This window comes from Ciconia boyciana, chromosome 1 (assembly GCF_034638445.1).
Source record: "Ciconia boyciana chromosome 1, ASM3463844v1, whole genome shotgun sequence".
Lineage (NCBI taxonomy): Eukaryota > Metazoa > Chordata > Aves > Ciconiiformes > Ciconiidae > Ciconia > Ciconia boyciana.
In genome coordinates, this window is record NC_132934.1 from 17,444,824 (window position 1) to 17,465,502 (window position 20,679).

Below are 20,679 nucleotides of genomic sequence, written 5' to 3' on the forward strand. Positions count from 1 at the left end.
GGTCTCTTCTTTCCCTCCCACGACCCCTCCTCGGAAGCTCCGCCAGCGCCAGGGGAGGCCGCGCAACCCGCCCCGCGCGGCCGGCGAGCGCGCGCCCTGCGCCCCGCCACGCGCGTCCGGTCGCGTCGCCCCGCGCTCCCCCGCCGCGGCCCCTCTGCGGCGCCCCCTGGCGGCGCGCGGTCCGCCCGCCTGGCAGCGGAGCCGCCGCGCCCCGTCCCTCCCCTGCGGCGCCGGGCGGCAGCCGGCGCTGCCCGGAACGCGCCCGGCGTTTGCTGCCGGGCTGCCTTTTCCCCTGTGGCCCGGGAGAACAAGTCTGCCCCACCGCGGGCCCGCCCGCAGGGCGCTGAAGTTGGGGACGTGACCGTCCGGGGCGCGGCCCGCCCGCCGGCTCCCGCGGAGGCCGGGAGGTGCTCGGCTGCTCGCTCACTCACAAACGGGGAAAGGAGTGGGGGGGGATTCCCGGGCTAGCCTGCGGGACGGGACGGGAGTTTCCGCGCAGGGGCCGAGGGGGAAGAGACCGGGGAGGCGCGGGAGCGAAAACGCCCTGGACCGCCCCCCGGAGTGGCTTCCACGGCGGCCCTTCCCCGCCCCACACCCTTTGGGGTCGCGCCGGCCCCGGTGCCGTTTCCTCCCCTGCGGGCTCCGGTGCGCGAGCGGGGCAGGTCGGCGACGTGGCGGCCGGCGCGCTGCGTCCCTTCGGGCGGCGACGAGCCCGCCCGCGGCCGCTGCCGCTCCGCCGTGGGCCGTCCGTCCGCCCCTCACACCGGCCGTCGGGCAGCCCGCGCGCCCGCTCGCGGTGACGTCAGCGCCCCGCTCCCGCCTCAGTCGGCGGTGGCAGCCCGTGGGCGGCGGTGCGGGCCGGTGCTCGCGCCACGGGCGGCGGCGTCGCGCTGTGGAGGGCGGCCTGGCGCCGCCTCTTCCCCTCCCTCTCCGCCGGCCGGCCGGCCTCCCTCCCTCCCTGCCTGCCTCCCTCCCTCCCTGCGCTGCCCCATGTTCGGGCTGGAGAAGCCGGCGGGGCAGCAGAAGCCGGGCAGAAGTGGTGGGTTTCCGAACATGGCGTCCGTGGGGGATTTTAACGTGCTCAGCTCCAGCATCCCGGCCACCAAGGTGGAGCTCTCCGTGTCCTGCAGGTACGGCGGCGGCTCAGGGCCTCCCTGCCCCCTCGCCCCGGGGCGTCGGAGGGGGCAAACAAGCGAGCGGGCTGGTCCCCGCGGGGTGCCGGGGCGCGGGGCCCCTCGCCCCGGGCTTGTCAGCGGAGCGGGGCGGAGAAGGGGCAGCGGCCGGGCGCGGCGTTTCCCTCCACATGCCCGGCGCTGTGCGAGGCGCCTTCCCTCCTGTCCTCGGAGAGCGTGCCTAGCGCGGGGAAGTTGTACATCCTCAGCCTCGGGCAGAGCCTGCGAGCAGCCCGAGGTCGGCTGCCGGCGCGCTGCAGCCCGCTTGCCGCGCACTAGGCGTGCCCGCGGCGCGGGTGCTGCCGGCGGACCCCGGGCGAGAAGCGCCGGCGCTCGCAGCGGCTGCGGGCAGCTGTCGGCTTTGCCGAAACGGGCAGCTGCTGCTGCCTCCCCCGGCATGGGGGAAGCTGGCCGGAGGGGAGCGGGAGCCCCGTCGCCCTGCGCGCAGAGCGTTTTCTCCAGCGGGTAGTGAACTTCTGGAGCTGTCCCAAGTGCCGCGGGTGGGGACGGGGAAAACTCCCATCCGGAATAATCGTTTCGTAGATTGTTTAAGGCTCTCTTGCAAAACTGTTACGAAACCGGGCGCGTTACCTCGTCACGCTTTATCCTAACGCTGCTGCCGATAAATTAAAAAAATGCCAACCCGTAGCACAAAACCTAGTGCATGCGGTTTTGTTCCTCGACATTTATGTGGCCATGGTTTGTTTATCGGTATTTCAAAAATCCTGCTTTCTCCCTCGAACCACAAAGAATTTCCCATTAGAGGTCTAAAAATATTTTTGTTTGTGGGCTTGTATGTTCCTATTTTCATTCACGTTTCGCAGCTTCATTAAGTATTCCCTAGTAGGTGCGGAGCAGTGGTTCCTTTCACCAGCAGAGTTGGCAGCTTCTAGCGGATAATTTGAACTGTTGGTGTTGTTTCCTGATGGGAAATGAGACAAAGTTTGTGCTACAGTCCGTTGCTCCATTTTCTAACGTAGCTGCCCGGGAGTTGCTGCTGTTAACACTACTTCTCCGAGGACAGAACAGCAGTGCTCTAAACTTAAATTGTCAGACCGCTGCCTCTCTTCCCTTAGTAAATAAAGTATGATTTGATGTTTTATCAAGGGCGCATTTCAAAAGAAGGCTGAGATGATGAGAAATATAGTAAGATTGAATTTGGAACACTGAAACAGTCTCTAGGCTGACTTATGAACACACTTACTGCCTGTCTCTGCAAAGTTCACTGGCAACAACCACAGAAAACCATGGTCCCATGCAGGGCGTGCTGCTATGCAGGACCTTTAGTATTACTCTGAGGTTCTTCAAATAACCTGTCACAATTACAGATGTTGGAACATTTATGCTGGATTTGACCCAGTTCACTTATAACAGGAGTTTCTTTCATTCCAGGTATCGTTTGTATAAACTTGCAATGTTTTCTTCAAACCTTAGTTTTATAGTGATTTGAGGATCCATCAGATAGTTACAAAGAAATGTAGGGATATGACATAGTCAATCATTCTGACCTTAGTTACCTTACTTGTAACTAATTTCAGTATATAGTTTACAATGTTAATTTCTCTGTAGGTATCTTCAAAAGCCATGGCTGTTTTGTTAAAACTGCTTTTTTTTCTTGTTTAAAAAAATGGTCTCCCATCCTGATATGTCTCAATGTCAAGTGCAGAGGATGGGAATTTCCATGGTGATTCCTTTCTTCTTTGTGCTGGAATGACAGCTTTTGATTACAAAATCATGCTTCAAAATTGAGTGTAAAATGAATGACATTGGGGCAGCGATTAATGATTAACACGTTTGTGATTCATCTGTAAACACATTCATTGGCTAAAGCTCTCGAAAAGTAGTGTTAAATGAAATTGTGACATACAGTGAGAGTAAACTGCAAAGTTCAGAGAATGCTGAAAATTCTTTAATAATTAGCAGTTGTGTATTCCTTAGCACCTGGAAAGAAATGCTTTTAAAAGTTTGGGTCATGACATTAGTTTTCCTTTGATACCTGAAGAGTTGTAGAACCAATTTGATCACTAGTTTATGTCAACAATTATCAGCTGATAACTATTCTTTCTTCCTGGATTTTTTTTTTCTTCTTTTTCTTTTCTTGTTTTCATTATAGGAAATATGGGAACTTCTTCCAGTTTGTACAGGTGGTGTAACTCGGTGGTCAGTGAAGCAGTGAAAGCTGTTTGTGCCACAAAGTATATTTGTGACTCTAGACAGTATTTTTTTCTGTCTGTCTTTCTGTCTGTCTGTCTTCTTATTGAGTAAGGATGCAGCTTCTAGTCACTTAGCTTTTAATTCTGTATGGTTCGTCTGTCAGCACTTCCCAAGTTAATTTGCCCTGCATGCCCACACTGTCAATGTTACCAAATTAGCCAGGTTCCAGTACTGTGCAGATGGCACTGCACTACTTCTTGTTCTGCAAGCCAGGCTGTTTTAGCTTCAGGGGCATATCAGGTAGGCTTTAGGAGAAGTGCATCTTGTAGGATAAGAAATTGTCTATGAAAATTATAAAATCCAGAAATGTTTTGGGTATCAGGTGATGCTCTTTCTGAGGTTTCTTTATGACTAAAAGCTTTTAATATCATTCCCATGGCTTATTGAATGCCAGCATTGGCTGTAGTTTTACAAATGCTAGAAAAGCAAGAAAGGAATTTAATTCTTTCTAGTTGTTACTACTCAATGCCTATCAAACAAAAAGTTCATGATTCTTTTCAGACTCTTGTAAGATGTAGATTTCCAAACCTCCGAGTTTTTTTATCAGGAATCTGTATTCTTTGGCTCAAGAGACAGATCTAATGTGGCAGCACAAGTTAAATGTGTCATCCCAGAGGATCCTCTGGTGTTGGTAATAGACCACTATTGTCTGGATCAATTGTTCTAGTAGCCATCTCCCTCTGTGCCCCGTAGCTCCCTTCATCACATGCCTTGAAGGGCATCCATGGTCTGATGGATCCCCTGTGATTTCACTGTCACCTGCTATGCGATCTTTATTTGTTGCGGCCTGGTATAGTTTTGCACGACTGTCATGTAGTGAAGGATCAGGACCTTGGCCCTCCAGTCGGTGTGGAAGAGAGAATATAGGCTGCTCTTTGTCTTCTACTCCACTACTATTTTCCAGTGCAAAGGCTTCCCTTCCTCTGAAGGGGTGTTTGCACTGCATACTAATTATAGGCCTGTGCCTATACTACTGAAGATCCTACTTGGATCTTCACTTACCAGCTGTGTGTGTAAACTTGTGGTCCCACGTGAGCTTGAGGTAAGCTTCAGGCCATGTGTCTGTCATCCTGTATCTCCCTTTCTGGTGATGTTCTTCTCTGATTCCAATCTAGTTAATCTTGGAAAAACTTCATATTCTGTTCCCATCTTCCCTACTATCAGTGCCATTGCTGTGTTGTTGACTGAACTAGCGTATTTAATGCTGAGAACACAGGTAGGTGATGGTTATCACATATCTTGAAGTTGGTGCTGTGTGTGAGCATATGAAATTCAATGGGCTCTCAAGTTTTTCACTTTTTATTGTGATCTGTATAATGGTGATTTATGCTCCTCGTGGTTACTGTGTGGACTGACCTAGTTTTTTTCCTGTGGTCTCCTGATTCAGCCACAGCCTTTATGAAACCTTATCTTACAAGAAAGGCCAAGAGTTTCATTATGCCTCATGTTAATGTTTATTTACTTACCAAATGAGGAATTATCAGTCAGAATTATCTTTTGAGAGTAATTTTTTAATATCTATAGGAAAGTGAAGCTGTAGTTTGATCTCTTTATGACTTCTAGTAGTGTATCAAAGATGACATGGTTATCTGAAAGATGGTAAAAGGGTTGTAGAATATTGACATAGTACAGGATCACTTTGCTAATTCAGAAAGTTTGTTATGATAGTATTGCTGTGCTAGGCTTTATGCTCAATCAGGCAGTCTGTCCTCATTGTTCTGGGTTTATGCTGGATAGGCGCTACACTGGCTGTATTCCCATACCAGGCATAACGTGCGTAAAGGCAGCATAAACTCCTTATCATGGTTAATTCAACAGAAATACAATTGGTTGCCCATGCCTGGTTTGGATCAGTTCTATGCTGCTTCAAAATTTGTACAGAACTCTAATATTAATGAATGGGCTGAATGGAATTAAGCAACTCCTGTTCTCAGTAATGAAGATAATTTAATTTCAAGTTTCTTGCACAGAGGAACAAAATGTATTACTTCAGAATTTTTGCCTTTCCTTTTGTTTGGCAGTCTGAAAGTCTTAACCAGCCACTTTCTAGTGGTTGTAGTACCCCAAAGTATATTTAATTATATCTTTGATTGTCCTAGGCATTGATTTCTGGCAAGACCACTTCTCTCCAGCCTGTGTACTTATCTCCTGTTTTTTTGGAAATATTAATCTTTTGTTAGAAATCTCTGTCACAGAAAGATGCAATGGTAAAAGAGATATCCATAACAAATTATTTGGGCTTGTAACTCTGTATAGTACAAAATACAGAATATAAAATTCATCCTGATTGTAAGTCTGGTTTTCATTTTCCTGCTTTCTCGGTGTATGTGTGTCCAGGTTGCATTAAAAGTCTGTAGTGTGGTTACGTGTGACTGAAAACAGAAAGTTGATCTTGCGTGTTTTTGCTTTGCAATGAAACTGCCTAGACAACCAGCTGGCTTCAGCTGAGAAAAATGAGTGTATTGGGAAAAAAAATATAAACGGGTGACAGTGTCCATCAAAATAGTCATGGAGCTGCATTCCTGATAGCCTACATAGTTCACCTATGTGTTTATATTGTTTAAGCCTACATAGTTCACCTATGTGTTTATATTGTTTAAACTTTAAGTGTGCAGCCATGTGACTTCTGGAATTTAAGGCAGATCTGTTGCCCTGTAAATTCAGTCTTGTGATTGCTACGAATAGGCACCAGGTTTTATGCTAACTGTGCAAGTCTCAGGACTTGTCAGGTTTTGTCTAAATTTGTCTTTGCCTACATGGGGCTTTGGTTGGGTTTGCTTAACTACAAACCCAAACCCAGTGTTTTTTCTAATGACCAGGTGGCTACTGCTTAGTTAGTTTCACTTTGGCTTGTCTTTGTGTAATTGTGTGGTATAACCATATTTCTTTCTGCAGATAGTAGTAGCAAGTAGTTATTCTGTGTATAATGATGTATCTGTGACCCTCAAAGAACAGTGTAGTGCAGAGGAGCATCGGCATGGTGTGCTAGCAGAGGCCTTGCAGGTGGGGACACAGGATGCAGGGTGAAGGAGCAGGAGCAGAGGCTGAAAAGCAGGGGCTTGGGATGCCACTGGGGACCCCAGTGCTGTGAAGAGGTCACCAGTGGTTGGTAAAGAAGTGCAGGCTGGGAGCTGGGCAAAACCAAAAGAGATAAAAGAGCAAGTCTCAAGCAGGTGTAAAACACACCATATACAGTAAATTTGGACGTAAAATGGAGTTGCAAACCAATGAAGCAAGAGCAAGATGTAAGAGCATGTTGGAAAAATAGCCCAGGTGGGGATCCTCAGAGTGGGGAGGAAGAAGCCATCAACATCATAATCCTGAGACCACTGGCTCCACCCCTGCCACCACTGTAAACTTCATGCTTCTCCCCAGACAGGGTGTGGGACACTGATGGACGGCTCACTGTAACACCCTCCCACAGCTGAAGCCAACAATCTTAGGCCTCAGAAGGGTGGTATAAAGGAAAGCCTGACAGCAAAAAAGGGCTAGGTACTAGGAAGTATGTAACAACTTTAAATGTATTATTATGAAGACTTTCTGTAGTAGTAGTATTTTCGTCTTTTTTTTTTTTTAATTTCTCTGTCCATCTAAGCAGTGCCTCACCTACCAACACCTCTGCAATGGCTGAGAAAGGATGAGGAGTATTACACTGATGGTATACGTTTGCTTCAAAAGTGACTTCTTTGATGTATACCTTTTTAAAGAGTTGTTTCAGAAAAACTGTGCAAAACCAATCTGTATGTTTTATATATTGTTATACATTAATGAAACACTGTATTAACTATACATTACTAAAGAAATCAGGTCTAAAATAGGACAGCATATCCATGGATTTGGGTGGGCTGGGTGAAAGTAGCTGGAAAGGACTGGTGAGTTGACACTAGATTGTCTTTTGACCACCAGCAATCCTTAGTGCCATCTCCCAGGATACGTTGCTAGTAGCTCAGAGCCAGAGACTGTTTATCTGCTCAGCCTTAGAAGCATAAATGTAGATGGTTCATTCTGTTGGTTTCAAATAATAATTGGGTTGGTATTGTAGCAGAGTTCAACCAGTTTGTGATATTCCTAAATGGACTTTTTTTAATTTAAACTGGAACAGTCCAAGATTGTGTTCTGGTCTGCTTCATCTGCAAGACTATCTTTTCATAATCCAGTACGTCCTGTCTGTTTCCACAGAACTGCTTCAAAACTATTGCTATGTTTAAGTAAATAAACTTGGCAATTCCTTTGGGTTTTTTCAACCCCCAGGAGCAGTCAGCAGTTTTAATAGAGGTTTCATCCTAAAACTGTTTGTGTAAGTCTAGCCAGAGAAGACTTTCTGTGGGTTGTCATAAAACTCGTGGAAGCACTGCTGGTCTAACCCTTCTCATTGCTTCTTTCTTTTCCCCTTAAGAGAATGGCTTCTGAACCAATATATGTTTAAATTGGCAATGAAAATTACTGGGAGGCTGAAAATTATTTCTTCATCTTCTTGTGAACAAGAAGAGTCAATTACTTCTCCAAAGGTTATGAAGCGGTATTGTGGATGTTTTCTTAAGCTTGCATATCAGAGATATGTTTGCTTTCTTCCCAGTCCTTCTAGTGCCCCAAAGAGCGGAGGCAATCTGAACAGAAAGGAAGAGGTCATCCTAATTGCATCTTAGTCAGGAGAGCCACCATTTTCTCACCTGTGAGCCTTTCCTAAGAGAATCAGTTATTTTGACAAGAAGATAAAATTCTGAGAAATTGTCTAATCTGCTCTTAGGTCCAGGGCATTTTGAATCTAGAGATCTGGAGGCTAATAGCTTGCTTTTTATTGTGTTCTGACAATACAGAAGGAGAGAGTAAATAGCTAAGGAAGGGTGACTACGTAAGCTAGCACTACAACTGAAAAGCTGTTTGTAAAATTAATCTACAAGAAGTCAAGTGTACTCTTCACTCAGGTAGGCTCTTTGGATCATACGTCATCTTACCTAGGACTGACTGTTGCAAACCCAATAATATCAGTTAAGGCTGAGGGACAGCAACTACTAGAATGTAATACAGTTATATTACAACTAGTAGTAGAATGGATACTATTCTGCACAGTAAAAAGTGAGGAGATGCTTCTTTTTTTCAGGATCTTCCTTGAAAAAGGCACATGGGCCCAGCATTAAGTGAGGGAAACAGAAAAGCATTTGTTTATTGAACTGTTTAATGAACTAGGGACAATTCCTCTTCCCATCGATTGATACAAGTGTACTGTGGGAAAAGTAGTGTATGCTTATATGAGAATATAATATATTGAAAATGTATGTTTTCTAAAAATTAAAAATAATTTTTCCCGGGTAACTAACTTTTGTGTTTGCAAACTGCCGAGTGCTTTATTTCACAACCAAGAAATCTTTGCATGCACTTAAGTGTAATCTAAAGATGAAGAGAAACATAAAACCTTAGCACTCGCAGAGATTCTGATAAATCCATCTGAAGTAAACCACATTTTTATCATTAAGGATTTCAGAGCTGTTGAAAGCAATGTATAAATAAGTATTTTTCCAGTCATATGAACACAGTTGGGTTTGTTTTGGTTTGGTTTTTTGTTTTGTTTTGTTTTATTTTTATTTTTTTTTAAACTAGAGAAATCGATTTTAAACAATTCAGTTCCATAGTTACTGTGGTCTGTTCTTCAGTGCCAGAATTCTGTCATTTCTGAAGGGGGGATTGGATTTACTTCTGCTTAGCAGTTGGGCTCAACAAATGGTTAAATTTAAAACTAAAAAATTACAGAGCAGGAAGTTCAGATATTGGTCATTAAAATAAAGTCAAATTTGAAGCAAAGTATATGTAACAAGGTGAGTAAATGTTACTTTTTAACGTAGGTCCGTCTTTGCCAACATACGTATAATGCATAGAGTATATGAGATTGTACAAAGCAACATAGACTGTAATGATTTCTGTTTAGCTACCACTGCTAACTAGATCAGTGAATCTTGAAGTATCTGATTTATACATATGAGATGTTTTTACATTAAACATAGTACAAAAGACTTGACGTTAGGAAGCATTTCTTTGCCGAGAGGGTGGTCCAACACTGGAACAGGCTTCCTAGAGAGGTGGTTGATGCCCCAAGCCTGTCAGTGTTTAAGAGGCAATGGACAATGCCCTTAACAATATTCTTTAACTTTTGGTCAGCCCTGAAGTGGTCAGGCAGTTGGACTAGATGGTCATTGTAGGTCCCTTCCACCTGAAATAGTTTAGTCTATTCTAAAACAATTCTTGAAGCAAAGCACTAGGTAGAAACTGTTATTTTGACAAATCATGAAACTGTGTGAACAAAGTGATTCTGCAAGTCATAGCTAAATATGTTTTAACTTTTCTTATTTACTAATTACTTTTTTTTCCCCTGGGGAAATTGCTGTCATTATACAGAAAAATCCCAGCATTTCTAATCTGTCTTGTGCTTTCCAGTTTAGACTAAGTAGGTGTTATTGCTATGGCTCCTATTTGTTTTTTTCCCTTAGTCATCTATGCTATTGCAACCATTTTGGAAGGTCCATTCTAGAATGGGCAGGTGCAGAATGAATTCCTTCAGGATCTGTGATGGTAGAATAATGCTTTCTGCACAGATGTTCCTAGACTTCTTCGCTGTAGGTATTTGATGTGCGTGTTTCTCCAGGTAAAAGCATGTATCTCTTTTTTTCTTTTTCCTTCCTCATAATTGATAGCAATTGCTTCTCTTTTCTTTTTGCATTCTTTATCTAAAAAGCTTAATGGGCATAGAAAAAATATACTCACCATGTTCAGTCAAAATAGGAGTCTGTTTCTCTTGATACTTTGATTAGGAGGAAGAAACAGAAGTTTCAGGTATTTCTGGTTTCTGAGTTTGTAAGCTTTTCTAGGACTGTTTCCTGAGACAGAATAGTGTACTACCAAAGAGAACGCTTTTCTCAGGAAAAAGGGAAAGAAATACACCCTGTGTCACTCAGCCTGTGCAGAAAGTGCCATTGACTATTAAGGGGATAAAGACTACATAAAGTTCCAGAAATGCATCCAGCGTTCTTTCTCCTTTTGCTTTTAGCATTTCTTTTGGTTGTAGATTGTCCTATGCTTATGTGCCATGCAGTTTTTATATATTTAAAGGAGCATTTTGATTGTTTTCCTCCTAAAATGAAAATGCACAAATGAAATTGAGCAGCTTCTTTGTTAGGTGATTTAGTGGACAAATCAGACTTTTTTTTTCTGTTGGCAATAGTCTTTAAGTTCCTTCTGAAACTGCCTGCATTGCTTGAACAGCTTGTTAAGTTCTTACGTTACTATTTTGGTTGGTTACTACTTATTTGGAAGATCGGGCATGTCTGCAAACTTTGCTGAAGACATTGTTTATTTATGGTAAAATGTATGAAGGGTCGAATTGAGGATATTACAAGCTGTATTATTTCAAAACTGTGAATTAATGACACTTACTGACATTGAATTACAATGTTAAGCTTTGGCATCTCAACCCTTACAATCCTTTCAGGGATACTGTCTATGTAGAAAGGTTCTTAATTCGAGAAGTCCCTGAGCAGCAAGTGGTTGGTGACCAGGAACATTCTTGGAAAGTATTACAGATTCTTACTTTGTTTTTACGCTTTTCCCACTGCTGGAATAAGAGTATCAGGATAGACTGAGCTTTACAGTACCTGTTATGGCCAGTCTTTATGTTCTTATGTATATGGGAAGAACTCTATGTGCTTTCTTCCTCTATTCCTCTATGAGAATAGAGGAAGAAAAACTGAAACCTAAAAAGGAACACAATAAGAGTAGAAAATATTTAAAAAACTCAAAGCACCGTAGCTCAGTATAAGAATCATTAAAATGGTTTAATCTTAATCTGCAGTCACAAACACTAACATACCAATTATAAGGTCATTGTATAGTATTTATGCAGAGGAATTAAAATTGCTTGGAATCCTAATGGCGAGCATGGGAGGCCTATCCCAAAATCTAATGTACTATTTCTTTCATATAACCCTAATTCTGGGGTTTTATAGCAATTCATTTTGGGTTAATAAAACCAATTCTAGTTATGGTTTTCTATATCTGGCATATCTAGGTATGTATAATTAAAGAGGAATAGGAGGCAATTTTCATTTTGTATTGGCAATTTTGATATTGCAGAACTTACTGTACTGTCTTTTAAAGCAGTTTGTAGAGTTCATTGTCAAATACAGACTTGGAATCGCTGATTTTCCTGGGTTTGTTAATATTTCAATTTATATTTGCACATTTTTGGTTAAGATGGAATACAGTGTCTCTGAGTATAATAAATGCATATATAAAAATCCCACTTCTGAATCGATTAGAGAAGCTCTGAAGAAGTAGCATGTGCAGACTTCAGGTTCATTCACAAATACTAATTATAAACCTAGTGCCTACTTTGGCTAAAGTAAATAAAACAGATGCGCCCAACATTCTTTTAAAGCTATCTTTTGTTCATATTGCTTGTTCTGAAATGTGGACTTGGCAGTACCTAAACTGGGAATACAGTATCTTTTCCACCACTGTTCATTAGCACAAAAATAATGTGATTTAGGTCTGAATGAGAGTAATAAATGGTGACCTTTGAAGAGACTGTACTAATTATTAAAAATAATAAGCTGTAAGGGTTGTAAACTGGTTATTTAATCCTTCCTCCTGCTCCAGGGTAGGATAAAAGAACTTATTAGGACTTGTAGCTACCTAACATGTGCTTAAAGACCTTCAGTGGTGGAGATTTTGCATCATGTCTGGCCACCTTTAACAATGAAAGATGGTAAAACGATGGAGTGCAGTGCAGAAGATTCAACTTAGGGTTAAACCTGTTCCTACTTGCTCTGTCTACATGGAGATCAGCTTCAATTTGCAGCACTGTTTTCCTCATAGATATATTCTATAGATTTCTGATTAATTCTGTTTCCGCTGGACTCTGGTGGCTCCATGTCTGTCTCAGATTGCAAGAAACTGGAATCCCCAAAACATTATTGCCTGAATGGAGTTTTTCCAGTATTATGAAGACCAGACAATTACTCTAAAGTGACACTTTTGTTCATGTATTACAGTATGCCGTCTTCCCAAAGGCACAAGATTCCTGACTTGCATTCAGTTTGAGGTCTACTGTGATGTAGACCATTTTTGTGGTCTACTGTGATGCAGAACCATTTTTAACATAACTGCTGTATATCCAGCAGTAAAATGCTGTGCTGCATTTTAGCTGTTGATTAAGTTTAATACCTAACTTAAACTACCTGCCTAAGTTTAATAGCTCTTTCTTGTCCCTGTTTGATAGCGTCCTGTTTTCAGACCATTCTTCTAGTTTGTCAAGATAATTTAAATTTTATTTTATTTTGTTTTATTTTTGAATGATGAAATGTTGGTAACTATTCTGAGAATTGTTTTCTGGTCAGTCCTGCTTCTCTAGACTTATTGTTAATTTGAGTCTCCTCATCTGTGTATGATTCTCAGTTGGTTGAAGTGTGACTACGATATCGGGACTGCATTGTGTAACAAAGAAATTAGTTCTTACTACTTTTTCCTAGGTATTTTGTAGATATTTAGAAAAATCCTAATTTTGGTCTATGTCCTGTGTATGCTTTAGTTCTTTCTACCTTACTCATCCATGACAGATCCTTACAGATATTTGCTGATGGCTCTGAGATGTCATAGCCATTCTTTTAAGTAAAGTCTAAAGTTTTTGGGTTCAACTAGCATGTTAATATCTGGTAAAAGTCTGTGATTTAAAGGTATTTCTGTGGCTGATGTCCATTATATATATTTAATGTGCTTGTTGTGTGTTGCTTTTCACTTCATGGTATTGGATTATAAGAGCCACTGTTTGCTCAAATCCAAAATGTATAATAAAATGAAATATAAGAAGATTCAAGTGTTAGTGCTGACTGACTTCAAGTAAATCTTACATATTAGGAGGGTAGAAACCTAAGCTGACTCTCAATCAAAATGGTTAAAAACATATATGCATTGGTATCTGATTTGTATCTTTCACCATTTTTTATAAATAAGATTATTTTTCTCTCTTTTTTTTAACAGAAATCTTTTGGACAGAGATACATTTTCTAAATCTGATCCAAGTAAGTATATAGCATTTTATTGTTTCTTCTCATCATATATTGCAAAAGTGTAAACAGTGGATTAAAAATTAGGTGAGTGATTTTCTTCAGTGTCAGTTAGGTTTACATTGTCTTTGTGTCAATTATTTAAAGTAATTAAGTTACTCTTAAATATGTTACACTTACAGGTTCTGTTATATGAACTGGAATTTTAAAGACTCTGTATTCAATATTACTTTCCTGAGCTACATTATTTAGCAGTCAACCTACATTTTCCTAAAATTAATAAATGCAGAAAAGTTTTTCTGTTTTTCTATCTGTTGTTCTAGATTTATTTCAAAGCTAGTAAGCAAACTTCTAACTAAACTAGAAGTAGTTGTTGCTGCTGGTACATAGTGTCCACTAATCTTAGAGTCAAACACTGAAAAATAAAATCAGGTTAATTCATCTCCGGGAAACATGACCTTTCCTGATCAAAAATAGTATGGTGGTTTATGAATTAATGTTTTCAGATATGTAAGACAGTGACATCCATTTTCCCCTTAAGTTTTATTAATGTATGACTGGATCCCAAAAACCTCTCGTGCCTATGAATTTATATATGATGGGACTTTTGATTTAAAATCCATTACTATCTTCCTGTATTGGACATTTTATAAAAAATTTATCAAGGAACTGAGACCGCAAAAGATTTCCTTTTTTTCTGATAGTGTTTAATCAAAGTACTTCTGTAGTGTTAATTGACTAGTCCTTAGGTTATGGTGTCTTGAGTCATGTTGTCTCCCCTACAACTCTCTATATCTTTTTATCTGTAAATTAATTTTCTTTTTTTAAGCCTGGGCTTTTCTTCCTTAGAATACCACGTATTGTGCTTACTAACATTGGAAATAACCTGAGATGCATACACTCCTATCAAGTGTCTGGACATGTAATCATGTCCTGATGGGATATACTTGAATATTGAGTCATGTGACAGTATGAAACATTTGGGTGCTTTTGTGAGAATATGTTTGTCTGTTCTTAACCAAAAGTTTCTTGAGAGACATCCCATGCTAGACCTTTTATAGGAAAAGCTTCTGCTTCCTGGGGAAAAGCTGCATGAAGTTAGGAGTACCTTTGACATTCCTAACCTATAAAACATTTTTTTTAAAAAAGGAGACATAGGCAATACCATGCCTCTGGTGTAGGGAGATCATGCAGAAGCAGAATTGAGTGTCTTGCATATGACTAACTGTTTTTCAGTTGGCTAATAAAGCCTCAGTTGTCTGGGTTAAGCAATTTTGAAGAGTGGTCAGTGACCTATTGCCCCTGATAGATTGAATTCAGAGATCTCTCTGTTGAATCAAGGCAGCTTTCAATGAAAGTGACGAGGTGTCTACTTTTTGAGCGCAAATATTATTAGGGACAAGTGCTTCAAGTTTTTATCAAATAGGGAACTGTATTAGGCATAAATTGCAGGGTTTGAGTAGCAGGGGACTGCAATGTGACCTGTGTTGGAGGAGGCCGTGAACCACCCTGTGACTGTCACAGCTGGTTCCAGTCAGCTCTGAAAGCCATGTGAGTAACCATTGCCTGCCAGAACTTCTGCCAGCCAGGGGAGCACACGGTGCCCCTGCCCAAACATATTTTAGAAAATAATGGCAGCAGCTAGGAGCTAGAGACACAGCTGCCAAAGATACTACCGGAGCCACACTTCTGAAAATACGCTGCTGGAGATGCATTCTTGAAAGGAGACACTCCATGCGGAAGGCAGTGCACCTCTGATGGGTCTGTGGCCTGTGGGCAACTCAAGCTAGGGCAGGTGGGCAAACCAAGTGATTGTGGCTGGCAGGTGACCCATGCTGGGTAAGGGACACAAGGAAACAGAGTGGCAGGAAAACCTGAAGAAATCTTAATACCTATCCTTAGAATATTTCTGAGAAGTAAACTGGTGGTATTTTTTATAGATTCAAAATATATGGAAATATTTTTTAAAGTGTCATAACCTTGCCTATCAATTCAAAACATACTGCTTTCTTGTTTCTGGTGAATAGCTTATTTAAAGCACTCAAATTGGTGGTGTGCTTTAGAGGTCTGGTCTCAAGTTGTGAGTACCCAGTTACGCTGCCAATCAGGCCTATCTATCACAGGTTAGCAGTACAAAAACGTGGAATACAGTAGTACTGTCCTTGGTAAAGAGAGAAGGGGGAAACTCTTGGCTCTGGAAGTGCTCATACTGTATTTGCACTCAAATTACTTGGCAAAGCAGCTTTGATTGTGGGTACTCTCCAAACAGTGTACATTTAGTTTTAGTATTCTGCAGGTTTTTTTATTGGCCAATTTAGTTTTGTTTGCTCTTAGTGTCCTTTAGTTGCACACAGAGATACAGCCCTACTGTAAAAGTGAAAGGAGTAAGGGTGTAGTATAAAAAGTGCTGTTCTTTTCTGTAGTTGGAAGTACGACAGGATAACTTCCCTCAACGTCTGTTTGCTTGGACAAAGGCCATTCTTAGGCTCGTCTGTATACAGTAACTTTATCCTGTTAGCTAAAAAAGGTGTCAAAAGCAGCATCATACCACTTTCACAAGATCCACTTTTAGACCCACTGAATTTGCAACCATTAGATCTCACAGAAGACAGAACCGTGTAGAGTTACTCTGTATGTTGAGGTCTCATTGGATTTGACGAGGCCAATTCTAGTATGCTTTTCAAACTCCAATGCAGTTATCTAGGGATCATACTGATAGTGAAAATCCAATTTTATCCTCTTGGTCATTTTCTCAGAGAGGGAAACACGTTAATATAGTTGACTACCATGTCCACATAAACAGCCTTCTCCTGAAATTAAGAAGGAGGTTGCAATTTCTCTGGTTCTCTTAGGAGGTTTGCTTAGCCTTTTTTTGATACTGTAGTTGCTACTCAGTATTTATTCCAATTCCGACCACTTCCCTGCAATCTAGAATATTTGTGCCAAGAGGAAGCTGGCACTTTGCCTCCCTAGAGGGAAGTTACACAAATAATGTAGAGATACTACATATAGATGGGACAGACTTGGATAGCCCATGTTCATGAAGTATTTTAAAAAATACTGAAGTTTTCTACTGACAGTGCTTTCTCCTCAGTGGTGTCAAAGCAAGTCATATTGATTTACTGTAGCATTTGGACCATTCTGTTCTTCCACTTTGGAGACTGCTTTTTCTAGGAATATTTTTGAGAAAACCCTTTTTTTTTTTATTTTCTTGGAGAGAATGAGCTAAAGCAGTGCTTCCCTGATGAGGCAGGGATAAGACCTGCAAAAGAGATGCAGATTAACGCATTTGGCATGTTTCTTCTAATGGCAGTTAGGCAGAATCGTTTTCTTCCCATGCACTGGCTAGCCAAACTGAGCCACTGTGCAGCTGTGGTAGCAGCACCATGGTCAGGATGGAATGTCCTCTTCTTGTGGAGCTCTGACTCCTGAGTATGATAATGAAAAGAGTGGAGAGGTAAAAACTCTTCCCCTAGAGGATCTCCCCATGGAAGATAGTAACAATGAGAAGAATCTCATGACAATTTGGACAAAAGGACCTTCAGGAAGCTCTGCCTAGAAGGTATAGAAGCTGGTCAGTGAAGAGTAATGAGGAGCACATACTAGAACTGGGTGCAGGATCATGGAAAGATTTAGGTAGCATGGGAAAAGGCCGACTTTATTGTGGCTCAGTCTGTCTTGAAGGGGAATAGATGTGTTGTTATGTTTGAGAAAACTGAGATGGGCAGTCTGAATGTAACAGTAGTTGCCAGGCTAAAGAGTAAGCATATATGCATTGAATGGGAAAGGACCAGAGTAGGGTAAGGGAGGCCCAAACTATCTGGGAAAATAAGAAGGTGCAGACAATAATATTTTGGGAACTGAATCTACAGCTGAGAGATAACTGTTGATGCTTCCACCCTCTTCTTCATTGTAAGATTTCATTAAATTTACCTTGAATTTGACACTATGGTATCAGTGTCCGGAGTTAAAAATTACTAAATGTTAATATTTCTGACTATAGGTATGGATGTATCTTCCCTTGGAAGAGCTCATTTGGCAAAGCCTTCCAAATGGCTGCTTCTCAGACAACTTCCTTGTGAGGGTGTGTTACTCTTCATCAATGTGCTGCTTTGAACTTCCTCATTGTGCTCTCAGTTTTCCAGCTTACAAGAGAAGAACTGGTTTTTCAGCTCCATCTTGGGATGTGGTTGCATGATATGTTGGCTTTTGAAACTTAAGAATTTCCTGTTTATCCCATTTTATTCCTTCTCCTCCTACATGACAATGCTATTAACTATTTTCTGCTCAAAAAAACCCAAACCTGGTTGCTTCTTGAAGCCTTAGATCTCTGGTTTGAGCAGTTCAAGTGCTTTAGATCAACTTCAACATATTTATCTGCATTTCTCCAGTTGGATATGACTTTGAAGATGTTTTTGAGGAATTATTGTAATTAGTATGATATCAGGGTCTTTATAAAACCGTCTCTTCGAGAGCCTTAAAGGATAGTGAATCTTACCACCGATGGAGACCAGTATCACGGACGGTTTCCTGAAAATTTCTGGGGTGAGTTTTAGAGGACAGATAGAAGAAGTTTTTAAATTATTCTAAATTTGCAAAGTATTTATCAGAAAGTCTGGAATGTATATCTCTTCTATAGCTTTCATTAGGACTGACTTTTTTTTTTTTTTTTTGAAATGTCAGTTTGAGGTGCATATATATGTATCACTGTCAAACTTGCACCTTGCACTTACAATACAGTAAATATTACGAGATGATTATTAGTCTTTGTCTTCATGGTATTTATAGTACCTGCCACATCTGCAACCTAGATAAATAGCAGAAAATTGCTAGTCATACTACAAATTCTTAGGTCTTTTCTCCTCATTTAAGATTTTATATAAATGATTCTTAAACTAGAGAGGTGGTCCCACTCCTGGGATATACCTTTGGAAGCACTGGGAGCCACTGGGAGTGGAGGGGAATAGAAGTCTACTAATGCCTCAGCAATGAAAAGGTCAAAATGATAGCATAGCTTGCTGTAAGTCCTCCAAAGATAAAAAACCCAAATGATAGTAAACTGTCTATGAAGAAACTGAATTTGGAAACTAGGATTCTAACAGACAGACAGGTGTGAGGAGCCTTCCAAAAAGTAGGAATAGAGTAAGAGACTGAATTAGTTTTAAGGTAGAGCTTTACACCTGTTTTTTAACCCTTTTATATTGTGTGACTCCCATCTCATCAACCATAGTAGAAGACTAAAATTATACTACAGTAATCTTTTTTAGTCTTTTTGTTCATAGCTGTTCTTTTATTTGGCTTCATAAACTAGGGAGATAAGGTAGAACCAGCATGTTTCTTTTCTGAAAATTTGATGGTAGTGGATATTTTACAGTTGTATTATTGCTTTCTTCTCCTCAATATTAAATCTCTCATTTTTTAATATTCTTTTTGTTCCACAGCTGCAATGCACAATTGTTACTTGGTTTACTGTATTAACACTAATACACAGGGCAGGATGTAGTACAAAAAATAAAGCAGCAAATCAATAGTGAAAAATGATTATGTTTAAGAAAAATCTGGACAATATAAATATCTGAATAGCAAAAGTGCACATTGTAAAGAGTGGCTTTTCCTCTAAATGAATTTCAGTTCTATTCTCAACTGGGGTTATAGGTATGAGAAATTTTTAATTGAAAACTTAGATGTCAGCTGTTGGCAAAATGGACAAAATCCGCAATTATATCTGCTTTTAAAATTAGTAAGACATTTGCATTCTTGGAAACCACTACTGAAAATTGGAAAATATTCATTATTGCAGAACTGCTAACATTAGTTTAAAAGTTTCCAATGGGGAAAGTGAAAGGAATGCTTGTGAGAGCCTACCTGATTTTATGTTAGCAGTAAGGGTATTTACAGAGAATATTTTTTTGCTTCTTTTTATCTATGGAAACTTCCTTTGACAATGTTTCCTTCTTCTCCCAGGGTTACCTTGGCACAGATCTTACTAGATGCAAAGGTTAGTCAGAAGTTCAGTAACCTTCAGACACTTCTGTAGCTGATTTCATAGCTTCCATTTCACTCTGTTTTCTCACATTTTCCCATTTAACTTCATGTTTCATGTAATATAGTTCAGCAATCTACTCCAAAGAGTGCTGTAAAAATAGGCTTGTTGGTTTGGATTCATCCTACTATAAGCAGGAACCAAAGCTAGGAGCATGATTGCCCAAGGTTTCATTTAGAGTAAATGGAGAAAGACAGACATCTCCAAAGAATGATTTTGAATTTTTTTGTAAAAGCTTTTTTCCTTCTACAAGACATCTTATTTGAAAAAAAGTTGGATTGTGTTAACTTTTAACTTCTATGTCGAGCTAAAATATTGAACTTGCTTTTTTCTGTTCTTCCTCTTATTTGCTACTGCCTAATGGTTTTTGGTTTTTTTTGGTGTCGTGCAAATACCTTTCAAGTAAGAAGAAAATGTAGTTTGAAGCTTGACTTCACTTCTACTTTGGTCAGTTGATGATTCTGACTACACTGAGAACAAAACCAGGCTTCTACCTTTATCATTCAAGGCTGCAACCCAAACCAGTATTATTTTTAACCTTCTGCTGAAAAATGATGATTGGCACAGGAGAAGAATTTGTCAGGAAAAAAGTGTTCAAATATCTGTATTTCCATTGTTTAGAAAAGGGTTGTAGTGGAGTTTCAGGTAAAAATTGCTTTATGGTTGTTAGCTGCAACTAGTTCAAGACTGTAGAAAATAAACTTTATAGTACTCCTTCAGTGCAAATGATTTGTACTTATAATAGTGTTTAAAAGACCTGATTATAATCACTGTACCTCTGTCATCAGTCCCTGCTATGGAAGCTGCAGATTAATGTGTAGTGGGTTCTGTACTGGAAAAACAGATCTGTAAGGAGAATGCCGCCTGTGGGATTACGCTGCTTGATCTTTCAAAAACAGCTTAGGTTGATAAACTTCATTGATTCAATTTTTTATTAGGTTTTAGTTTTAAAAAAAAAAAGGATGCATATGCAAGATGCTTAAATATATATAAATAATTTGAAGCAGAATTAAGGAAGAAAACCTGAGAAGTTATTTTTTTCCTTTTTCTACTTTTATTTATTTATATTCCCCTGTCTCTTTTTCCAGTAGGGTCCTCATTTGTTTTTATTTTAATTCTCTCATCTCTTGGAGGAAGCATAATTTAGGGTAATTATGCATTAGATTAACTAGGATAGCCAGACCATCCACATTTAATG

The 20,679-nt window shown here is 40.6% G+C and overlaps 1 protein-coding gene across 2 annotated transcripts in view; it reads left to right on the top strand.

Annotated features, from left to right (window-relative positions):
- The first annotated feature begins 598 nt into the window (after positions 1 to 598).
- Positions 599 to 20,679, top strand: part of CPNE8 (copine 8) — a 112,784-nt gene continuing 92,703 nt past the window's right edge. The window contains exons 1-2 of one of the 2 annotated variants that reach the window (XM_072860038.1): positions 599 to 1,130; positions 13,413 to 13,453. In XM_072860038.1, the coding sequence (XP_072716139.1) occupies positions 991 to 1,130; positions 13,413 to 13,453 (181 nt within the window). In that variant the 5' untranslated portion in view covers positions 599 to 990. The remainder of the gene's footprint in view (positions 1,131 to 13,412; positions 13,454 to 20,679) is intronic. The other variant, XM_072860029.1, reaches the window with a different exon arrangement.